We start from the raw sequence: 17,654 nt of genomic DNA on the forward strand, positions 1-17,654 counted from the left end.
TGAATGCTAGAGTAGATTACAAAAAAAATAATAACAGGGCAAACAAGGCACAGTAGAGCTAACACATTATAACTGTGACACACTGATGCACCATCTGCCTTTATATATATATATATATATATATATATATATATATATATATATATATATATAAAATATATCATATTCATGTTAACACATAAACAAAACAAGCATAAGTAGTTGTCCTACTAACCTGCGTTTCTTCTTCCTTTGGAAATTGTCCACCATTATCCAAAAATACTGAGAATGCTTCTAATTCCCTTTTGCCAATATAATCGATAACCTACATGTGTAAGCAAAAAGTTCTCTGCATATTAATACATATAATTCTTCAGTCAAAATAACAAAATTAGAGATCTTTGCTGCTATTTAATGATAAGACACATGCATTGCCCTTAAAAATCTGAAGTATTCGACTTTTCTACTTAAATCATTCACAATATCATACTATAAGAAAATGAATGCTTAAATGGTTGACATACAATGATAAGAAACATCTGAACATTTTACTCAATAAAAATATTTATCAAAATGTTGTGCTGTGCAGTATTATTGACTTAAATAACTTGTTATGTAGCTGGGGTCATTCTAGGGGGCCCAGTTGGTTTCAGCTTGGAAACTGGTGCCTGAAAAGCCTTCTTGCTTTGCCAGGGGTGGTCTGCACCTCTCTTACCAAGGCTTTCAGATTCTGGCTAAAGCCTTTGCTGCCAATATTAACCTTTTTTAGACACAGTGCATCTTCTGGAGATTCTGCTCTAGTAAATTCTAATCTGGAACACATTAAAGTGGCACTACTGAATGCCAGGAGTCTAAATAAAAACATGCTCAGACTTGAAGTTCCCTAACAACTTGAACACATTCGTACAAGTGTAGTTACAGAGACATGGTTTCAAAGCAATGAAAGCACTTCCTGTATTTCTGGGTTCAGTGCCCATCATGTTTTCAGACCTACTGGCAGTTGTTGGGGTGCATCAACATTTGTTGATGATATCATCTCACAACAGATGTCTTGAGGCACCATATTTATACTCATATATGTTAAAAGCACCCTAAAAATATTAATTATCACTTCATAAATCATTATAAGATACCATCTATGTTCCCTTTAGACGATGATAACTATCATAATACCTTAGCTGAAACCCCCCATTAAATTCCAAACCTTTCTACTGGGGGACTTCAATTATTCATCAACAAACTGGCTAGCTCACACTGCCATGGAAAGCATGCCCAGTGCTTCTTTGATGCTGGAAATGATAACTCACTACAAATAGTTAATCATACCAGGGGTCTCAAAACCATTGCTCTTATCATCACAACTATTGTCACTTCTTATACACCCCCTGCGTGTCATCTTCTTTTATTACATTAGACCATAAATCAGTGACCCTTTCCTTTAAGACCACTGGTGCTTCCACTGCAAAATGCCTCTTTACTTGGGAACTTCTCAAAAAACAATCTTCTTTAGTTACTTGACGACCTAAATAAGTAATGCCATTGCTATGCCTCTGACTTGCACTCCCATTTAAATAGCTGTGTTGATAAGGAAGGCAGTCTCTATCTGTGCCAAATATAATGAAAAATTTAAAAGCAAAGTCCTGCATCAGAATACCTATATAAATTAATTATACAACAAAAAGAAAGAAATTACTTACTGCTTACAAGAAGTCTGAATCTACTTAACTTGAGTAGTCTCATTTTACTTACCTTAGGAGCACACTTAATCAAACTAGAAAAGAGCTTCATTTATATTATTTTACTTTGTTTACCAGGAAAGTCCGAAAGGGAAAAGTCCATTTTCAGTAGAGGCCCCGGAAGAAAAGGTCAAGCAGATAAATTTTAGATACTCATGACAAAGCATTTTTTACAAAGATACATTATATAGATAGTTCTTAAGACATCTAGACACAAACAGGTGCTTAGGATACAAACAGGTAAATGATTGGTAGTGGCGCTATACAAATATTTATTTATTTGATATTTGTTTACTGGGACAGTCTGACTGGATCAGAAAGAACTCATTTTCAGCAGAGGCCCAGGGACAAAAGCTCCAGTTACATACAGAAAGTGTACCAACTTTATGCAGATAATATCAAAGTTACATACAGAGTGTGTACAAAAATGTTATATATATAAAACATAAAAAAATTACATACAGAGAATGTACAAAGTTTATGCAGACAACATAAAAATTACACAAGTTACAAGTAAGCAAATACAATGATATCAGGCAGATGGAAACTACACATTAATATTAGAAGATGACACAATATTACAGATATACAAGTAGAATAATACAGAAGTAATAAAGTACAGATGGAGAAAGAGTGACAGAGAGATTTAGTCTTGACTAAGCTGGGAAAGAGATTAATCTGGATAAGAGCAAGGGCACAGCCAGGAATTGATCAAGTGTTGCTTCAATACAGATTTAAAGGCAAGTAGGGTAGTAGTAGTTCTTACTGTAAGTGGAAGAGAGTCCCATGCTTTAGCAACATAGTGGGAGTAGAGGCTTTGTCCAGCTATCTTAGAGGGATTGTATACAGAGAGAAGCTCTTTATCTATAGACCTAAATGTTCTATTTGGGTAGTAAGGTTTAATAATGTTATTTAGTGCTGGGCAGGCTAAGGGTTTGCAGACCATGTTGTGCAGTGTTAGCAGTTGGGCATGTAATAGGTAGTTGGCAAATTCTAGCCAGTTTAGTTTCTTCAGTGGCAAACAATGGTGGTTCTAGTTTTTGAGTTGGTAGCAAACTTGGCCATTTTATTATAGCACTGTTCCATTTTGGAGCTAGAGGAGCTCTGCAAATTGGTAAGAATTGGAGCACCATAAAGCAAGAAGGGTAGAAGGAAAGTTTTGGCAGGGGTGTTTTGGAAAAAGAGGTTAGGGTATGTTTATTTCTACTGCAGTGTGCCAAGTGTCTTGTGTTTTTTTATGTTTTGTTGAATATGGAGATCAAACCATAGGTGATTGTCTATGACTATGCCTAGTATAATATAAAACAGGCATTTCTTCTTAAGGGAAGCTTATTATGCAGCTCAAAGATTAATATGAACTCAAACAAGCCAATAAAAATCAAAAATAACTATAAATCTTTTTTCAACCATGTCAGGAAACTAAAACCCAACAATATTGCTTTGTCAATGGAAGAGCCTGCTTTCTAAACTTCAGTGATTTCTTTGAGAAAGTTGGTGAGGCAATGGATAGTAGCTACACAGTACATACATCATATATGGTCCTGGCCAAAGCCTTTGATACTATTCCTATATTAAATCTGAATATAAATCCTTATGTTGTGCAGTTGATAGCAAACTGGATGTCCCACATAACCCAAGTGGTTAGATTCACAGGTGCCACATCTGAAAGCAAAAAAGTTATCAGGGTGTACCACAGAGCCCTCTCCTATTTGGTGTCTATTTCTCAGACCTTCAGGCCAATAGTCAGGCCAATATGGTTATCTACATTTGTAGATGACTGTATGTTTGACTTTAATATTATAGCTTCCACTGACTCACAATTGCTCCTACATGGGTTTGACCATATTAATAACTGGTGTGAGGACAATAGTCTCAAATTAAATATAAAGAATGTAGTAGACTTAATTTTGATAAATGGAACAATTTCCCTTAGCATATAGATATATCCAAAGCTTCTAACATGATATCCAATGGCAAACTGATTCAAAAACTAGCCTGCTTCGCAAATAAGCAATAAGCAGTAAAATGACAAAATGACATCTCTTTCCTTCCCATTACAGTGAATCCATTTTGGGCCCCCTGTTGTTCAATAAATTTACTCATGAGCTCCACCTAGCTTTGAAACAAGCCACTATAATAAAATTTTGCTAAAAGCATAGATAAAGTAAAACAACTCACCCAAGAGTCTTTTTCCAATATAGAAGTCTGGCTGTCTAATATCCATGTGGTTCTTAACCCTGTATAAACTGATCGTATTTACCCCAAATCATTCAGCTTACTACAAAATAATTGTTTCTAAATCAAATCCTCTAACAACACCAACATAGAATTAGTAAGTCAAACTAAGCTTCTAGGAGTCACTATTGACAAAAGCTTAAAATTTGATTGTTACATAAATGAAGCAGCGAAAAACACCCATCAAAAGCTACATGTGCTCTCTAGAATCAAGCAATACCTCACAGATAATACCAGAAAAAACATTGTTCAGTCCCTGCACTACTTTATGCTGCTCACATTTTGATTAACCTACAATTTACTCAACTCTCACTCTTGGAACAACGCTATAATAATGGGGCAAACTTTGCTGCCAATCATCATTATAGCACACATCATTGTCTGACGTTAAAAAAACTTCAGTGGTTATAGCTAAGACATTACCTTACATTCCCAACTAGTCACTGCCCATAAACTCATCTATCATCCAGACAAATGCCATAGTTTGAAAAGTATTCCCAACTTTATAACCCAAGTAAAGATCCACTGGCAAAATGCATTTAACTGTTACAAAAGCTTTAAACTCAGCTGGTGATTCTGTATTCCTCTTTCCTGGTCAAAATTTGGAACTCCTTTCCTCTCACTCTAAAACGCAGTAAATATCAACTCTTTTAAGGTGCAAACAAGAAAATATCTAAAAAATATCTGGCTCTCTACATGCAATAAGATTTCTAAGTTACGGGTTCTGGTGATTAACTCCTCAATGATAACTGTCCCATCCCTTACATTCTCTTATTCTTTCCAAGCCCTATACTCCTAATCTCCTCATTGTCCTCTACCTGTCCCTCTTCTTTCTTCTGCCTGTCCTAAAACATTCTTTCTCCCCTCTTAATACTAATCCTCAATTTCCTTCTTTCTTTCCATCTACCAAGTTCGTTTCCAAATATGTTTCATGGTTCTTTAGATGCTGCTGATTTTAACTAATTATATTCTGTTTAAATGTATATTTGTTGATTACTTGTATACTTCTGCTTTCTACATTCTTTATGTAATGTTATTTTCCACAACTTTTCTCCCCGGAAAAAGTTTCATAGCTCATTTCATGACGCTGCTGTTAATTAATGATATTCTGTTTATTTATTGTTATTTGTCAATTACTTGTATCTCTTAACTATGTTTGCTATGTAATGCTGGAATTTGGGGGGGGTCTTCTCCATGTGGCTCCACTGAAAAGTGGTAGCCTTCTGTCCAGTCAGACTATCCAGGTAAACAAATGCAATAAATATAGGTGAAACACCTTTCTAAGCAAACACTGTTGTAGAGGATTTTAGGCACTCTTGTTGATAATTCCTAATCTTTTGACCATCATATCTCAGCACTAGTTCAGAAAACCTTGTATCGTTCTCATCTAATTTCCAAAGGCATCCCCTTCTAATCCAAAGATGTTTTAAGCCCCCTTTACTCATATCTCATCAGATGCATTATTGAATATGTTGCACCTTCCTGCACGTATTTATGTAAACATATCACTCATGTGGAGAGCCCTCAGAGGTTCCTAATTAAAAAGAACAGTAACCTCAAAAATCATAGCTATCAAGATGTACTGACAGCCTTATCTCTGTACTCAACCTCTTTTACATTCCTTCATGGAGGTCTGTGCCTAAGCTTTTAGTCATGAAAGATCTGATCATGTTTGACCTTGTATTCTTGCATAGAGTAAATGATTCCTCAAATGCCTGGTTAAAGGAACTAAACCTTTACCAAAAGATAAATAAGAAAGTGACTAAACCTTCATCAAAAGATGAATGTTGGCATGGTTGACTCATATCCCAACATATCCCCCATATCTCTACCTATGCAGCAAACTTCTATTACATATCAAACAAAGTAGCAGCCTTGTCAACTTCAACATAAACACAGACAATGAAATGGGCAGCCTCAAAATTTTCCTTGGTCTATCTTATATTAGCATTGTTGGGGCCGGAAGAACTTTTGAATATGGACTATTTGCTAGACCTGTAATGGTCTAAAGACAGACTGCATTGTACTTACCTAGGTATCTATTTTGTGTTAAAAGAAATTACATTTTTGTGCATTTAAAGCTAGACAAAATATATAATAGCACTACGATTCCCTCAATCTGCAGACAAGGAAAATAAGAACAATGTATTTATTTATTTATTATTTATTTACATTTGTTGACCGGGAGTGTCCGACTGGACGTAGGTCCATTTTCAGTGGAGGCCTGGGGAGAAAAGCTCCACAGTTAAAATAAACAGACAGTAGTTACATTGGATTACATAGCGATTAACAATTTAACATAGCAATTACTTACAACATATTTACAGATGAAGAACATAGTACAGCAGTAGACAACTATAATCTTTATCTGTGAAGTACATAACAGACATTAACAAATGTTACAAGAAGAAGTTCCTGCTGTATAATAAGTACTAGGCTTATGAGCATCTGAGCTTGCTGTAATCAAGGTAGTTAGTGGAGTGGAAAGAAAGGTAGTGGTTGGATGGGGTGGGTGATTTTAGAGTGGGAGTTGCAAGGGCATAGCCAGCATGTTTTTAGGTGCGCTTTTAGTAAATTTTTGAAGTGGGTGCATGATGGTATGGAGGTAATTGTGGGAGGGAGTTCCATAATTTGGCTATGGTGCAAGAAAACAATGCTTCACCAGCAGAGTTATTGGCTTTAGTGATCTGCAAGTGAATTTTGTTGCTGGATCTTAGTGGTCTGGTGGTGCGATAGGGTTGGAGTAGATTCTGGAGGGATGGGACATTTAGTGGATGGTTTACTAGTTTGTGGGTGAGTGAGTGTTGATACCATTGAAGGAGGTGAGGGAGTTCAAGCCAGCACAGTTCAGCAAGTGAGAGACAGGTGACTATGGTAGGATGTCCCTGTGACGAATTTGGCGATTTTGTTGTAGCAGGTCTCTAGCTTGTTTAGATCGCATTGCCTTAGGTTGGTATATATTGGAGAGGCATAAAGTAGGGTGGAGATAAGGTGGGAATTTGCTATTGAAATCTTTGCTGCTTTGATGAGAAGTTGCTTATTTCTGTATAACGCTCGTAGTTTTTTGTGGACTTTTTTTATGGTCATGGATATGTGAATGTCAAATTTTAGTTTATTGTCTATTTCCACTCCTAGCAATTTGGTGTGTTCAGTTGGGTATATAGTGGTGTTGTCTTTTGCTGTGATGTTAAAGTGAGAGTTGTTTTGAGTATGTTTGGTGGGTTGGAAGACAAGTAATTTAGTTTTGTTTGGGTTGAGTATTAATTGGGCATCTAATAACCAAGTTTCAACAGAGGAAAAGGCTTCCTGTGTGACTTTTTGCAGTTTGGGTAGGGACTGGGCTGAGCAGATGATGGTTGAGTCATCTGCGTATTGTATGAGTGTGCCATGTTTGGTGGCAGAGGCTAGATTATTGGTGAAAACAGAGAAGAGTAGGGGTCCAAGGATGGATCCTTGGGGAACCCCTATGGAGACAGGTAGTTGGAGAGATATGTCATTCTGCCATACAACAGATTGTTGGCAGTCAGACAGGTAATTCTGAAACCAGTTGGTGACTGATTGTGAGAAGGATAGGTTATTGAGGACAGAGATAAGTTGTTTGTGTGGGACCATGTCAAATGCTTTAGATAGGTCTAGGAAAGTAGCAGAGGAGAGATAGCCATTGTTTTTATGCTGAAAGATAGTGTTAGTAAAGGAGAGTAAGTCAGTGGTGGTGCTATGGTTTGGTCGGAAACCATGCTGAGTATTGGAAAGGAGGTTGTTAGCAAGGAGGTAGTCTGAGACCTGAAAGTGTAGGCATCTCTCTAGTATTTTGGAGAGTGGAGAGAGAAATAGCTATGGGGCAGTAATTGGTTAGTTCTGTGGAGGGTCTGCCTTTGTGGAGGGGAATTATATGTGATACTTTCCACAGTGTGAGAACGTAACTTTCTGACAGAGATTGGTTAATCAAGATGGATACTGGGTAGGCCAGAGCATCAGCTGCGATTTGTAGGTATTCACTTGGGAGGTAGTCTGCTGCTAATTTGGTGGGCTTAAGTTTAGTTAAGAGTTTTTTTATGTTGGAGGTAGGTACAGGAGAAAAAGAGAAGGCAGTGGGGAGATTACTAGTTGAAGGTGTGGGTTGGAGGGGATGGGGGTTGTGTTATTTAGCTAGTGATAGTATGGTTTGTGTGAAGTGTGTGTTGAATGAGGTAGCAATATTTTCTGAGGAGTGAGGGATACTGACTTTACCTGGATGGAGGATGGAGTTTATGGAGGACCAGAATTGTTTGGAGCTGTGTTGGGAGGAGTCTAAGGCAGACTGGTAGTATTGGAATTTGTCCTGTTGTATTAGCTTTTTGACTCTATTGCGTAGTTCTAGGAATTTCTGTCTAGTTGAGGGGGTTTTGGTTTTGCGCCAGTGCTCCCAGGCTTTATCCCTGTTTTTCATTTCTGACTTAGTGGTTTTCTGTAGCCATGGCGAGGGTTGTGCTTTGGTTCTGGAAAGTCTTATGGGGGCATGGTAATTAAGGATGCTCAGAAAGGTAGTATTAAAAAATTCAACTGCGTCATCAAGACTGAGGTACTTTAGAGGATGCCAGTTACATTCTTTGAGGGATGAGATGAATATGAGTGGGTTAAAGTTTAGTTTTTTACATATTTGATGGTAGATGACTGGTTTAGCTTGGTATAGGTATTTTTTGAGTAGGAATGTTGGGGAGTGATCACTGAGGCTATCTGATAAGCAGCCTGTTATATATGACTGGGGGCTCTTACTGACTAGTATCCAATCCAGGGTAGTGTGCTTGCTGGAGTTTTTATTTATCCTGGTTGGCGACTGGACTAGTTGGGTGAAGCCATGAAGGTTTACATGATGGGTTGGATGGTTGCCAGAACAGGATTGCCAGTCAATATTGAAATCACCTAAAATTATAGTTTCTTGGGGGAGATGGTGGGTAGACCAGCTCAGGAGGTTTTCTAGTGGAGGGATGTTTTGGCCAGGTGGGAAGTAGCATCCAATTATGTTGTTGGTTTTGTTTTGGTTTATTTTGAGGTTGGTATATATTATTTCTTCATTGCTTATTTGTGGAGCTGATGATTTTAAGATCTGGATGTTTAGATGCTGTTTAAATATTATAGCTACACTGCCTCCTTTCTTGTTTAGCCAGTCTACTCTTAGTATGCCATAACCTGTAGGGAGTATTTGCTCACTGGTAATGTGAGGTTTTAGCCAGGTTTCTGTCATGATGACTATATCTGGGGAGTACAAGTCTATGGTGGCATGGAGTTCATGGACTTTGTTGGATATACTTCTAATATGTAGGCTTAGTAGATGGAAGTCACTTGGCTTTCTATTGGCTGTAATATGGGAGACATTGTGGTTTCTAGACTGATTATGAGGATTGGGGTTGGAGATGGTAGGGCCAGGGTTGGGGTGGAAGTCTCCACTTAGGGCTAGTTTTGATATGCATGAGGTTATTAGTTTTCTCAGTTTTTGAATGTGTTTGTTTATAAGGGAAACTTTATGATTGTGCTCTGTGGATAATAGGTATGGTGGGAGGGTTACTATGTTAAGACCCTTGAAAAGTAGATCCATCCAGCTAAAACTCTGGACATCAAATTAGCCTAAAATTTGAATCTTAGATATTACACAACTCTTCCCACTTTGAGAATGAATGTGGGATACTATTCAGAAACACGTGTTTAAAAAAAGAGATTGACAAAATATTAGAAAAAATATAAGAAAATATAAAATTCCACCACACAAGGGCATCTATTTTTGCTTCAGAAAAGGGGGGGGGGGGTGTAAGATGTTTGTGTCCCCTTTCTCTAAATTATTGTTGCCACTAGTATTTTGGCAAATATAAGCACCAGCCAAAACTGCTCCCATTGGATCAGGTAAAGGAGCACGCTTCAGAAATAATCCAAAAATATTTTATTTAATGCTTTCTTCCTACAAAAAAATGTTTAAACACTTTTTACCTTAAATACCATTCTCTACTGGTCACATGATCAAAAATCATGTAATACACACATAAATACATATAAAAATAAACAAGCATAAAAAATAAAAATAAAAGTCACCAATTGTTTTATGAAACTTTGGCAACCTTCATGTTTAAAACACTAAACCAAAAACAGATGGGAAATAACCACAACTAAGCTAATAAATAAACAAAAAGAACAAAAATAATTTTGTAAAGAAAATGGAATGCTTGTAAAGTATATTATTAATGTCCTTTTAAAAATACTGTACCATGCTGATAAATTCTCTTAAATAAGTTCTGCTGGGTCTTTCCTCTATAAAAAAAGCTTCACAATAAAGACATTTAGTCATACAAACTATACCACTGGTCCTACAGTTGAAGTGTCCAGGACATGGTAAAGATGTACCATACCCTGGAACTGAAATATAAGGTCCTTTGTAGCTATAACAACCACCTTTACATTCCTTTAGTAATATTTTTAAAAAGCTCGCCTTCAAGCATTCTTTTATGTTCTTATTTTTAAAAAACAATACAGGAAAGATGTTTTGTATTCATTATATATTGTAAATCTGCTTTTTCCAACTGACAAGTTGTTTTTCTAAAATTGTATCCGATGATGAGAAGCTTTTTAATGAGGTTGAATATTTACACAAAATATTAGGAGATACGGATTATCTTTATAATTTGTTGGTTTCCACATCTAAGGAGGTAGTTGAACATTGAGATTCAAAATTCCTTGCAATTTTAAAATCACAAGATGTTTACAACCCAAAATAAATTTAAACAACAATAATTTAAATGCAATCACTTTTAAATTAGACTTATTTAAATTAAGAATTTTAAGTTAGCCATTAGTACTGAACAGCTGGCACAGAAATTAAACAATGAGCCTATTATTGTTTTTAAAAATAATATGATAAAAAGGATGCATAAAGGTAAGCTTTTAAAAACTCACTAAAGAAATATTTAAATGTGGAGATTATAAAGGTTGTTGTTATATCCACAAAGGACCTTACATTTTGATTCCAGGGAATGATGAATCTTTACAACGCCCATGCCATGAACACTTCAATTGTAGGTTCACTGGTACAGTTTATATGGCTAAATGCATTTCTTGTGAAGCTTTCTATATAGGAAAGATAGAACAGAGTTTATTTAAGATAATTTACAAGCTTGTATACAGTATTTAAAAAAAGGACACTAATTATGTGCTGTATAAGATTTCTATTATGTGTAAAAATTTTAAACAATTGTTTTTAGAAAAAGTACAAAAGCATCCTAATGATAGTTGGTGAGAAAACACTTTGTGATACACAGAACTCAAATGGCAAATGGAATTATCTGTCCATGTTTACGAGGTCTCAATAATAGTATTTCTTTGGTCTATATTAGAACACCGAAGTTTCAAAACTTCTAATGTTCTAATATCGACCCCAATTCAGCGAAAGCTGAAAACATCGAACATACAGAACAAAATACGTACACACAACACAAGCACACCAAACAAACAGCAATCACACACATACACCTAAAATCTTACACCTAACCCTACACTAAATTATACACACAACACTAACTATCCACGTACCTTAACCCAAACCCTAACGTCCATCACAATCACACACATACCTAAAGCGCGCCCTAACCCTAACTCACCTAATCCACCCTAACCCTCACGTCCACACAATCGCACACATACCTAACCTGCACCCTAACCCTAACTCACCTAACTCGCCCTAACCCTCACGTCCACACAATCGCACACATACCTAACCCGCACCCTAACCCTAACTAACCTAACCCTCACTCAATTGCACACTTACCTGAACCAGACCCGTAACTTTCCACCACAGCACTGAAAATATTGAAGCAACAGAAACGGACAACCAAATTCTTTCCCTGGAAAAAAATTGTTTTTCTGTTGCTTCGATATTTTCAGCTTTCGCTGAATAGGGGTCGATATTAGAACATTTGAAGTGTTCTAATATAGACCTGTATTTCTTTAAGTAATGTTTTAAACATGAAGACTGACAGAGTTTCATGAAACAACTGGTGACTTTTATTTTTAATTTATGTGTTTATTGTTGTTTGTATGGAATTTTAGGGTGGTTTGATATTTGTATGTTTCAATATGTTTTTATTGGAAAGCATCCCATGATACTTTTGATCACATTATCAGTACAGGTGGTTATTTAAGGTATGAAGTTTTTAAATATTTTATTCTGATGCAGTGCTTTTGCATAGGATGAAAATGTAAAAAAAAAATGTTGGATTATTTGTAGAGCATATTCTTTTACTTTTCCAGTGAGAACAGTTTTGGCTGGGGATTTCATTGCTGGTTTTTGCATCAACCTTGTTTTGACCACTGTTTTTGGTTAATAGAAGTTTGCTCATGTAGTGTGTTTTCTATGTACTAAACAACTTCAAAAAACTTATCTGATAAGGGAGATTCAGAAAATTATATGAAGGAATAAATAAATCCTGAAAATAGGACCATACTGCCAACAACATGAAGAGCCTGTAGGGGTAAATGAGGCCAGAAGATAGGAATTTTCCTCCAAAATTAGAACATTTGAGAGGTCTGTATAACACTGATTTTGAACTCAGACCCTGATACAGTCTGCCAGGGATTTTGTGTTATGGTTCATTACGCTAATCTATACCAGCAGAACTCTGATAATACAACAGTGCCAGAAAACATTTCAAACATCTCCACCCCAGAATTCGAATTAAAGCCACTTAATGAAAGAATAAAACAGCTTACATATAATTCGTTCTAGGATCGGATGAGATTACTGTAAAAATATCAAAGAAATACTATGAATCATCACTCAACTCTTCTTTTTAACTTAAGAAATAGGTTTGTGCTAGAATAGGATGTATAAGAATATAACCAAAACAAAGGCATCAGAAGACTGCCAACAAATCTGAAATCCAGTTTATTTGATGTCACAGAAGGTAAGCTTACATACAAAGCACATTAACACTAAAACAGTTCCTTGCATTTTCATCAGTTTGACTTCATCAGATGCAGAATGGAAGTGGAGCGTCATGTTGCTGCAATATATACTCCCTGTAAATACTACCCCACCAATAGAAAAGGCAGTCCAATTAAAAAACTGTTCGTAAGAAAAGTATATATAATGCAAAAATAGCTTTAAAATTCTAAAAAACACATTTACAACACACACACACACACACACACACACACATATATATATATATATATATATATATATATATATATATGTACAATAAAATATTTTTCACAACACCAAACATAACAATAAATGTGAAATAGAATTTATAAATTGAAACTCTTAATACCATTTGTAGTGTTACAGTTAAAAATGTAGGGAATACCACCATCTAGTGGTAAAATAAAATAATTGCAACTTCACTGTTTTACTGCCTTGCTGCTCTCGATTTCAAAACAGGGGCCAAGGAAATAATGTCATTTAAACCAGGGGGGTCTATTGGCTTCCATACCATACTCTTGAACAAGCTACCCATCTATGTCAAGCAAAGTTCTTCATTAGCACTCTTCAAGAAAAATCTTGATGAGTGGATGGGGAATAGGAAATACACCCCAGGGATCACTTCTGTGTCTCTGCTGGACAGTGGCACAGGAAAATAACTTTCTTGGGTGGTGTAAGCTATGGTACCTTGCTGTCTAGGCTTACGTAGGCCCTTGGGCTGATAGCCTAGTACCTACCTATGAACCTATGAACCTATGAATAGACTTCCCTGTATTCTATTCGGGTCTCCCAAGGTCCTCCCCATAAATCAGTTGGTATATTAAGAGTTTTAGTTTTATAAAATCTATTTCATATTTATTATTATCATGTTTGGTGGTGTGAACATTTTTTTATTGTACATATATATGTTGTAAATGTGTTTTTTAGAATTTTAAAGCTGTCATTTTTGCATTATATACACTTCTTTTACAAACATTTTTTTAATCAAATTGCCTTTTCAATTGGTGGGGTAGTATTTACAGGGAGTATATATTGTAACAACATGACGCTCCACTTCCATTCTGCATCTGATGAAGTCAAACTGACGAAAATGCAAGGAACTGTTTTAGCACTAATGTGTCTTGGATGTGAGTTTACCTTCTGTGACATCTAATAAACTGGGATTTTGGATTTGTTGGCAGTCTTCTGGTGCCTTTGTTTTGGTTTTGAGCTTTGGACTTCAGTAATTGCTTGCTTTTATTTTATGTATAAGAATATGCCTGACAGATTTCTAGCTCTAGTTCAAACAAGGGAAGAAATGTTTAACTGCCAGCTGTAGACAAAGTACTTTTACATCATCCAGTATTACTAAGTTAAGAGAAACACCAGTACCTGAAACATTAAAGGTAAAATTCTTGCAAGGTAAAGTAATGCATGTTCACTGCCGTATATTTCTCAAGGGTGGGTGAATTTTGTCGAACAAAGTATGCAGCACCTCATGAGCATAAAAAAACAGATGTTAAAAGCAGTACCACATTCTTATTGCTATCATTAATTTTTTAGAACTATTTGATTCTAATACTTTCATTTTCAGTAAACTAGGCAGTCTGTCTAAATGATAATTCCAATATTCTGTGATGGATATCAGCATCATTATCATGCAGACTTGGGAAAATCAAAGAGGTTGTTATTATATGGGTTGAACAGTAGTTGCAGACTTCTCCTGGGAATTTGTGCTGAAATGACCATCATGCTTTCATTCACCATGTCCAAAAAGAGGAGTTGTGGATGTGGGGCCACTATCCCACCATGAAATGTAATCTATTTTTAAAAAGACATTAAAAAAGCCATTTGGGGGATGGCTTACACTACTCACTACTCTGGATGTGTATGGTCCCAGGCAGGACCGCCTGACCCCAGATACCTGCAGTACAACTTTACTTGCATGTGGAACTAGGAACTGCAAACAGTCGGGCCTCCCATATAGTATTGCCTGCAGTATCTGGTTACACATACTGGTTCACTATGAAGCTCATTCATTTCAATGGCTACACCGCCGAGTTGGAGTTATACATTGGCAAGCCTTGCCAATGTGCAATGCTGATTGATTTTATCAAAGCCAGCTTGATTCCCCATTTGGAAATGGGTGTAGGGCTCTGCCAGCCCCATTTACATATTCTGAATGTGAACTGGTTGGGCCCTATCTTTTTGAATCAAGCATGGAGTAGCACACTCAGTTGGGCATGTTACTCCACACCTAATGCTTTTGGAATTTGGTTCTGTGTTTTGTAGGACATTGATAGCTACAGTCAGAATGCATTCCAGTCTTAGATTATGGGCATTGATTGCAGTGTTTTCCCATACTTCAGGTGTGAACAATAGCACTTCTAAACTGACCTAAGACTGTATCAGTTATTCTATATGTTATTTTAGATGTCAATTTACTTTTGACTTTAGACTACTTGAAAGGGATTACCTTTTGGGTGTCTTATAAGCAGTTTGTGCTAAGGTAATACTCTGAGTTATGCCAAATGTCATTACTTTTGCAATTGCAGGGTTGACTGTTATGTTGTGGTTGGCAAACCAATGTCAAAGAAGTCTAAAGTCCTTTTCAACAGATCTTTCCATTTTGATGATTTTTGTGAGTTTATTAGGGCAATATCAAAAGCATATAGTATGCAGATAATGCAGTTAATTTTTGACATGTCCCATAAAAGCTCATTAATGAAAAATGAAAACAATAAAGGTCTGAATTTAAAACTTTGTAGTGAACTGCAAGAGAAGTACCAATGCCATACTTATTGTGAAAAGATTTTAATCTGAAAACTGGCATGATTCAGATAGTTTGAAAACCATTTAATATCAACAATGGCTAAGCTGTAACAAGGTAGTTTGTTTATGAGAACAGCACGGTCAGCATTATCAAAGACATGATTGAGATCTGTGAATGTCACACCTGAGATGAAATATCCGAGATTAAGCCTTTCTCCATATTTGATGAAATGTGGTTGGTTAAGAAGAAAATGACCAAGACAGTGCACTACTTTCAGAATGGAATCTCCATGTTGTTTGCTTATTAGAACATCATACTTGTTAATGTATTTAAGAATTTGACTGTGAATGATTTTTTTTCAAAAGGTTTTGCAAGTGGAGAGAGGATGGTTCTAGTTAGTAGTCACTAGTAAAATGAAAAGATGATATCTTTGGTACTAGATAGATTAAGGCATAGTAAAATACCTATAGTTCATAGAGATTAAAATATAACTTATCTGACTGTAAGAAGAAGAAAGTTGCCAGGAAGTGTTTGAGTTTTAGACCAGCTCCTGTTGTGCTTCATTCACTGGTTGGTGATTCTGCTGTGGCTGTCCTTCGTTCTTCAGTCCACTCATATCCTTCTCCCAGTCCCACTGGTGTTGCACCTACAGTCATTAAGGAGAATGGGATGGACGCATCCTCTGCAGCTGTATTGATGCTCTGTGAGGGCAAGGGAGAACCACTCTTGTTAGTCTCAAGAGAACAGCAGAAGGTCCTTCACATAGCTGGGATAGGCATCCTGAATCTGGGCTGGGAGGTTGGCATAATAGTTAAGGTGTTTACCTTGCAGACACAAGGTGCAGGGTTTGATTCTCACATGGGGTAATTGGCTAGGCTTAAAATGGCCCACAAGGGCAATTAGCCTAGTACTAATCCCTGAACCTATAAGGGAGTTTCCTAGGAAAAGTGAGCATAAAGAGAAAATGTTGTTTTCTTCTGTTTCTTTTGTATGGACATGGAACACTTGGAAGAGTTCCTGGGATTTGCTAAAGAACTAATTTCTGCCTTTTCTTTAGCTACAAACTTCAGACAGGAAAAGGCAAAGAAAAATGGTTCCCTCTTTTTCTGACTTTGATCTACGGTCACAGAGCAGGGACTGGAGAGATGGTGCCTCAGGAATTTCTTCTCAGCCTGAAGATTCTAACTGGCAGGAAAGTATTGCTTCAGATTTCTCTCTTGAAGACATATTTTTCTGAGACTTTAACAAAGATGAAAGCTTTTTTATTAAAAAAAAGAATGAAATTCCTATTTCCCAGAAAATACATTATGATTTGAAAGAGTTGGATATGTCTAGGTCTGCAGCTGCTCATTCTGTTATTTTTCTGCTTTAGACTGTTCCTCTCACTGCTTGCAGTTTTCCTGATAGCGAATCTCCTGCCTCTAGGAAGTCTGACAGGTTATATAAGGCACCTCAGACTCATAAATAATTTTCTAACCCTAAAGCAGACCCTGCAGTGATTTCCTTATCTAAAACTGTTTCTGCTAAACAAATTGCTTCTGTTAATCTCATTACCACTGACAAAAGGGAAAAGGTGTTAACAAATTTGAGAAGAAAGTGTATTCGTCTGCTATTTTACATTCAGAATTTTAAACAATCAAGCACATATGTCAACGTTTTTACTTCTTTCTTTTGAGAACATGCGAAAGATAATGGTTAACCATCTGTCTTCTGAGGTGAAGAATACTATGAAGGCTTCCTTAGTGTCTTCCTTTTCATGTAAGTCAACATTAAAGAGTTCTTATGATGCTGCTGATACTACCTACAAAGTTGCTTCTTCTGGGTCAGTCACAAGATTTGCTTGGCTTCATTTTCAAAACCTTCCTGAAGATTTTAAACCTGAAATTTTTAAATTCTCCCTTGGACAGAATAGCACTATTTGGTCCTTTTTCAAACGAGGTGCTCAAAAAGTGTGATGACAGCATTAAACTTAATGAGGCCTTACTATGGCTAGGCAATTCAAATCCTG

General features: G+C 36.5%; 1 protein-coding gene across 1 annotated transcript in view; it reads right to left on the minus strand.

The window, feature by feature from the left end:
- Positions 1 to 17,654, minus strand: part of LOC122816166 (protein disulfide-isomerase A2-like) — a 209,249-nt gene that overhangs the window by 7,733 nt on the left and 183,862 nt on the right. The window contains exon 10 of the mRNA XM_044088919.1: positions 215 to 304. Coding sequence (XP_043944854.1) covers positions 215 to 304 — 90 coding nt within the window. The remainder of the gene's footprint in view (positions 1 to 214; positions 305 to 17,654) is intronic.

This window comes from Protopterus annectens, chromosome 12.part0 (genome assembly GCF_019279795.1).
Source record: "Protopterus annectens isolate FY-2018-M chromosome 12.part0, PAN1.0, whole genome shotgun sequence".
NCBI lineage: Eukaryota > Metazoa > Chordata > Ceratodontiformes > Protopteridae > Protopterus > Protopterus annectens.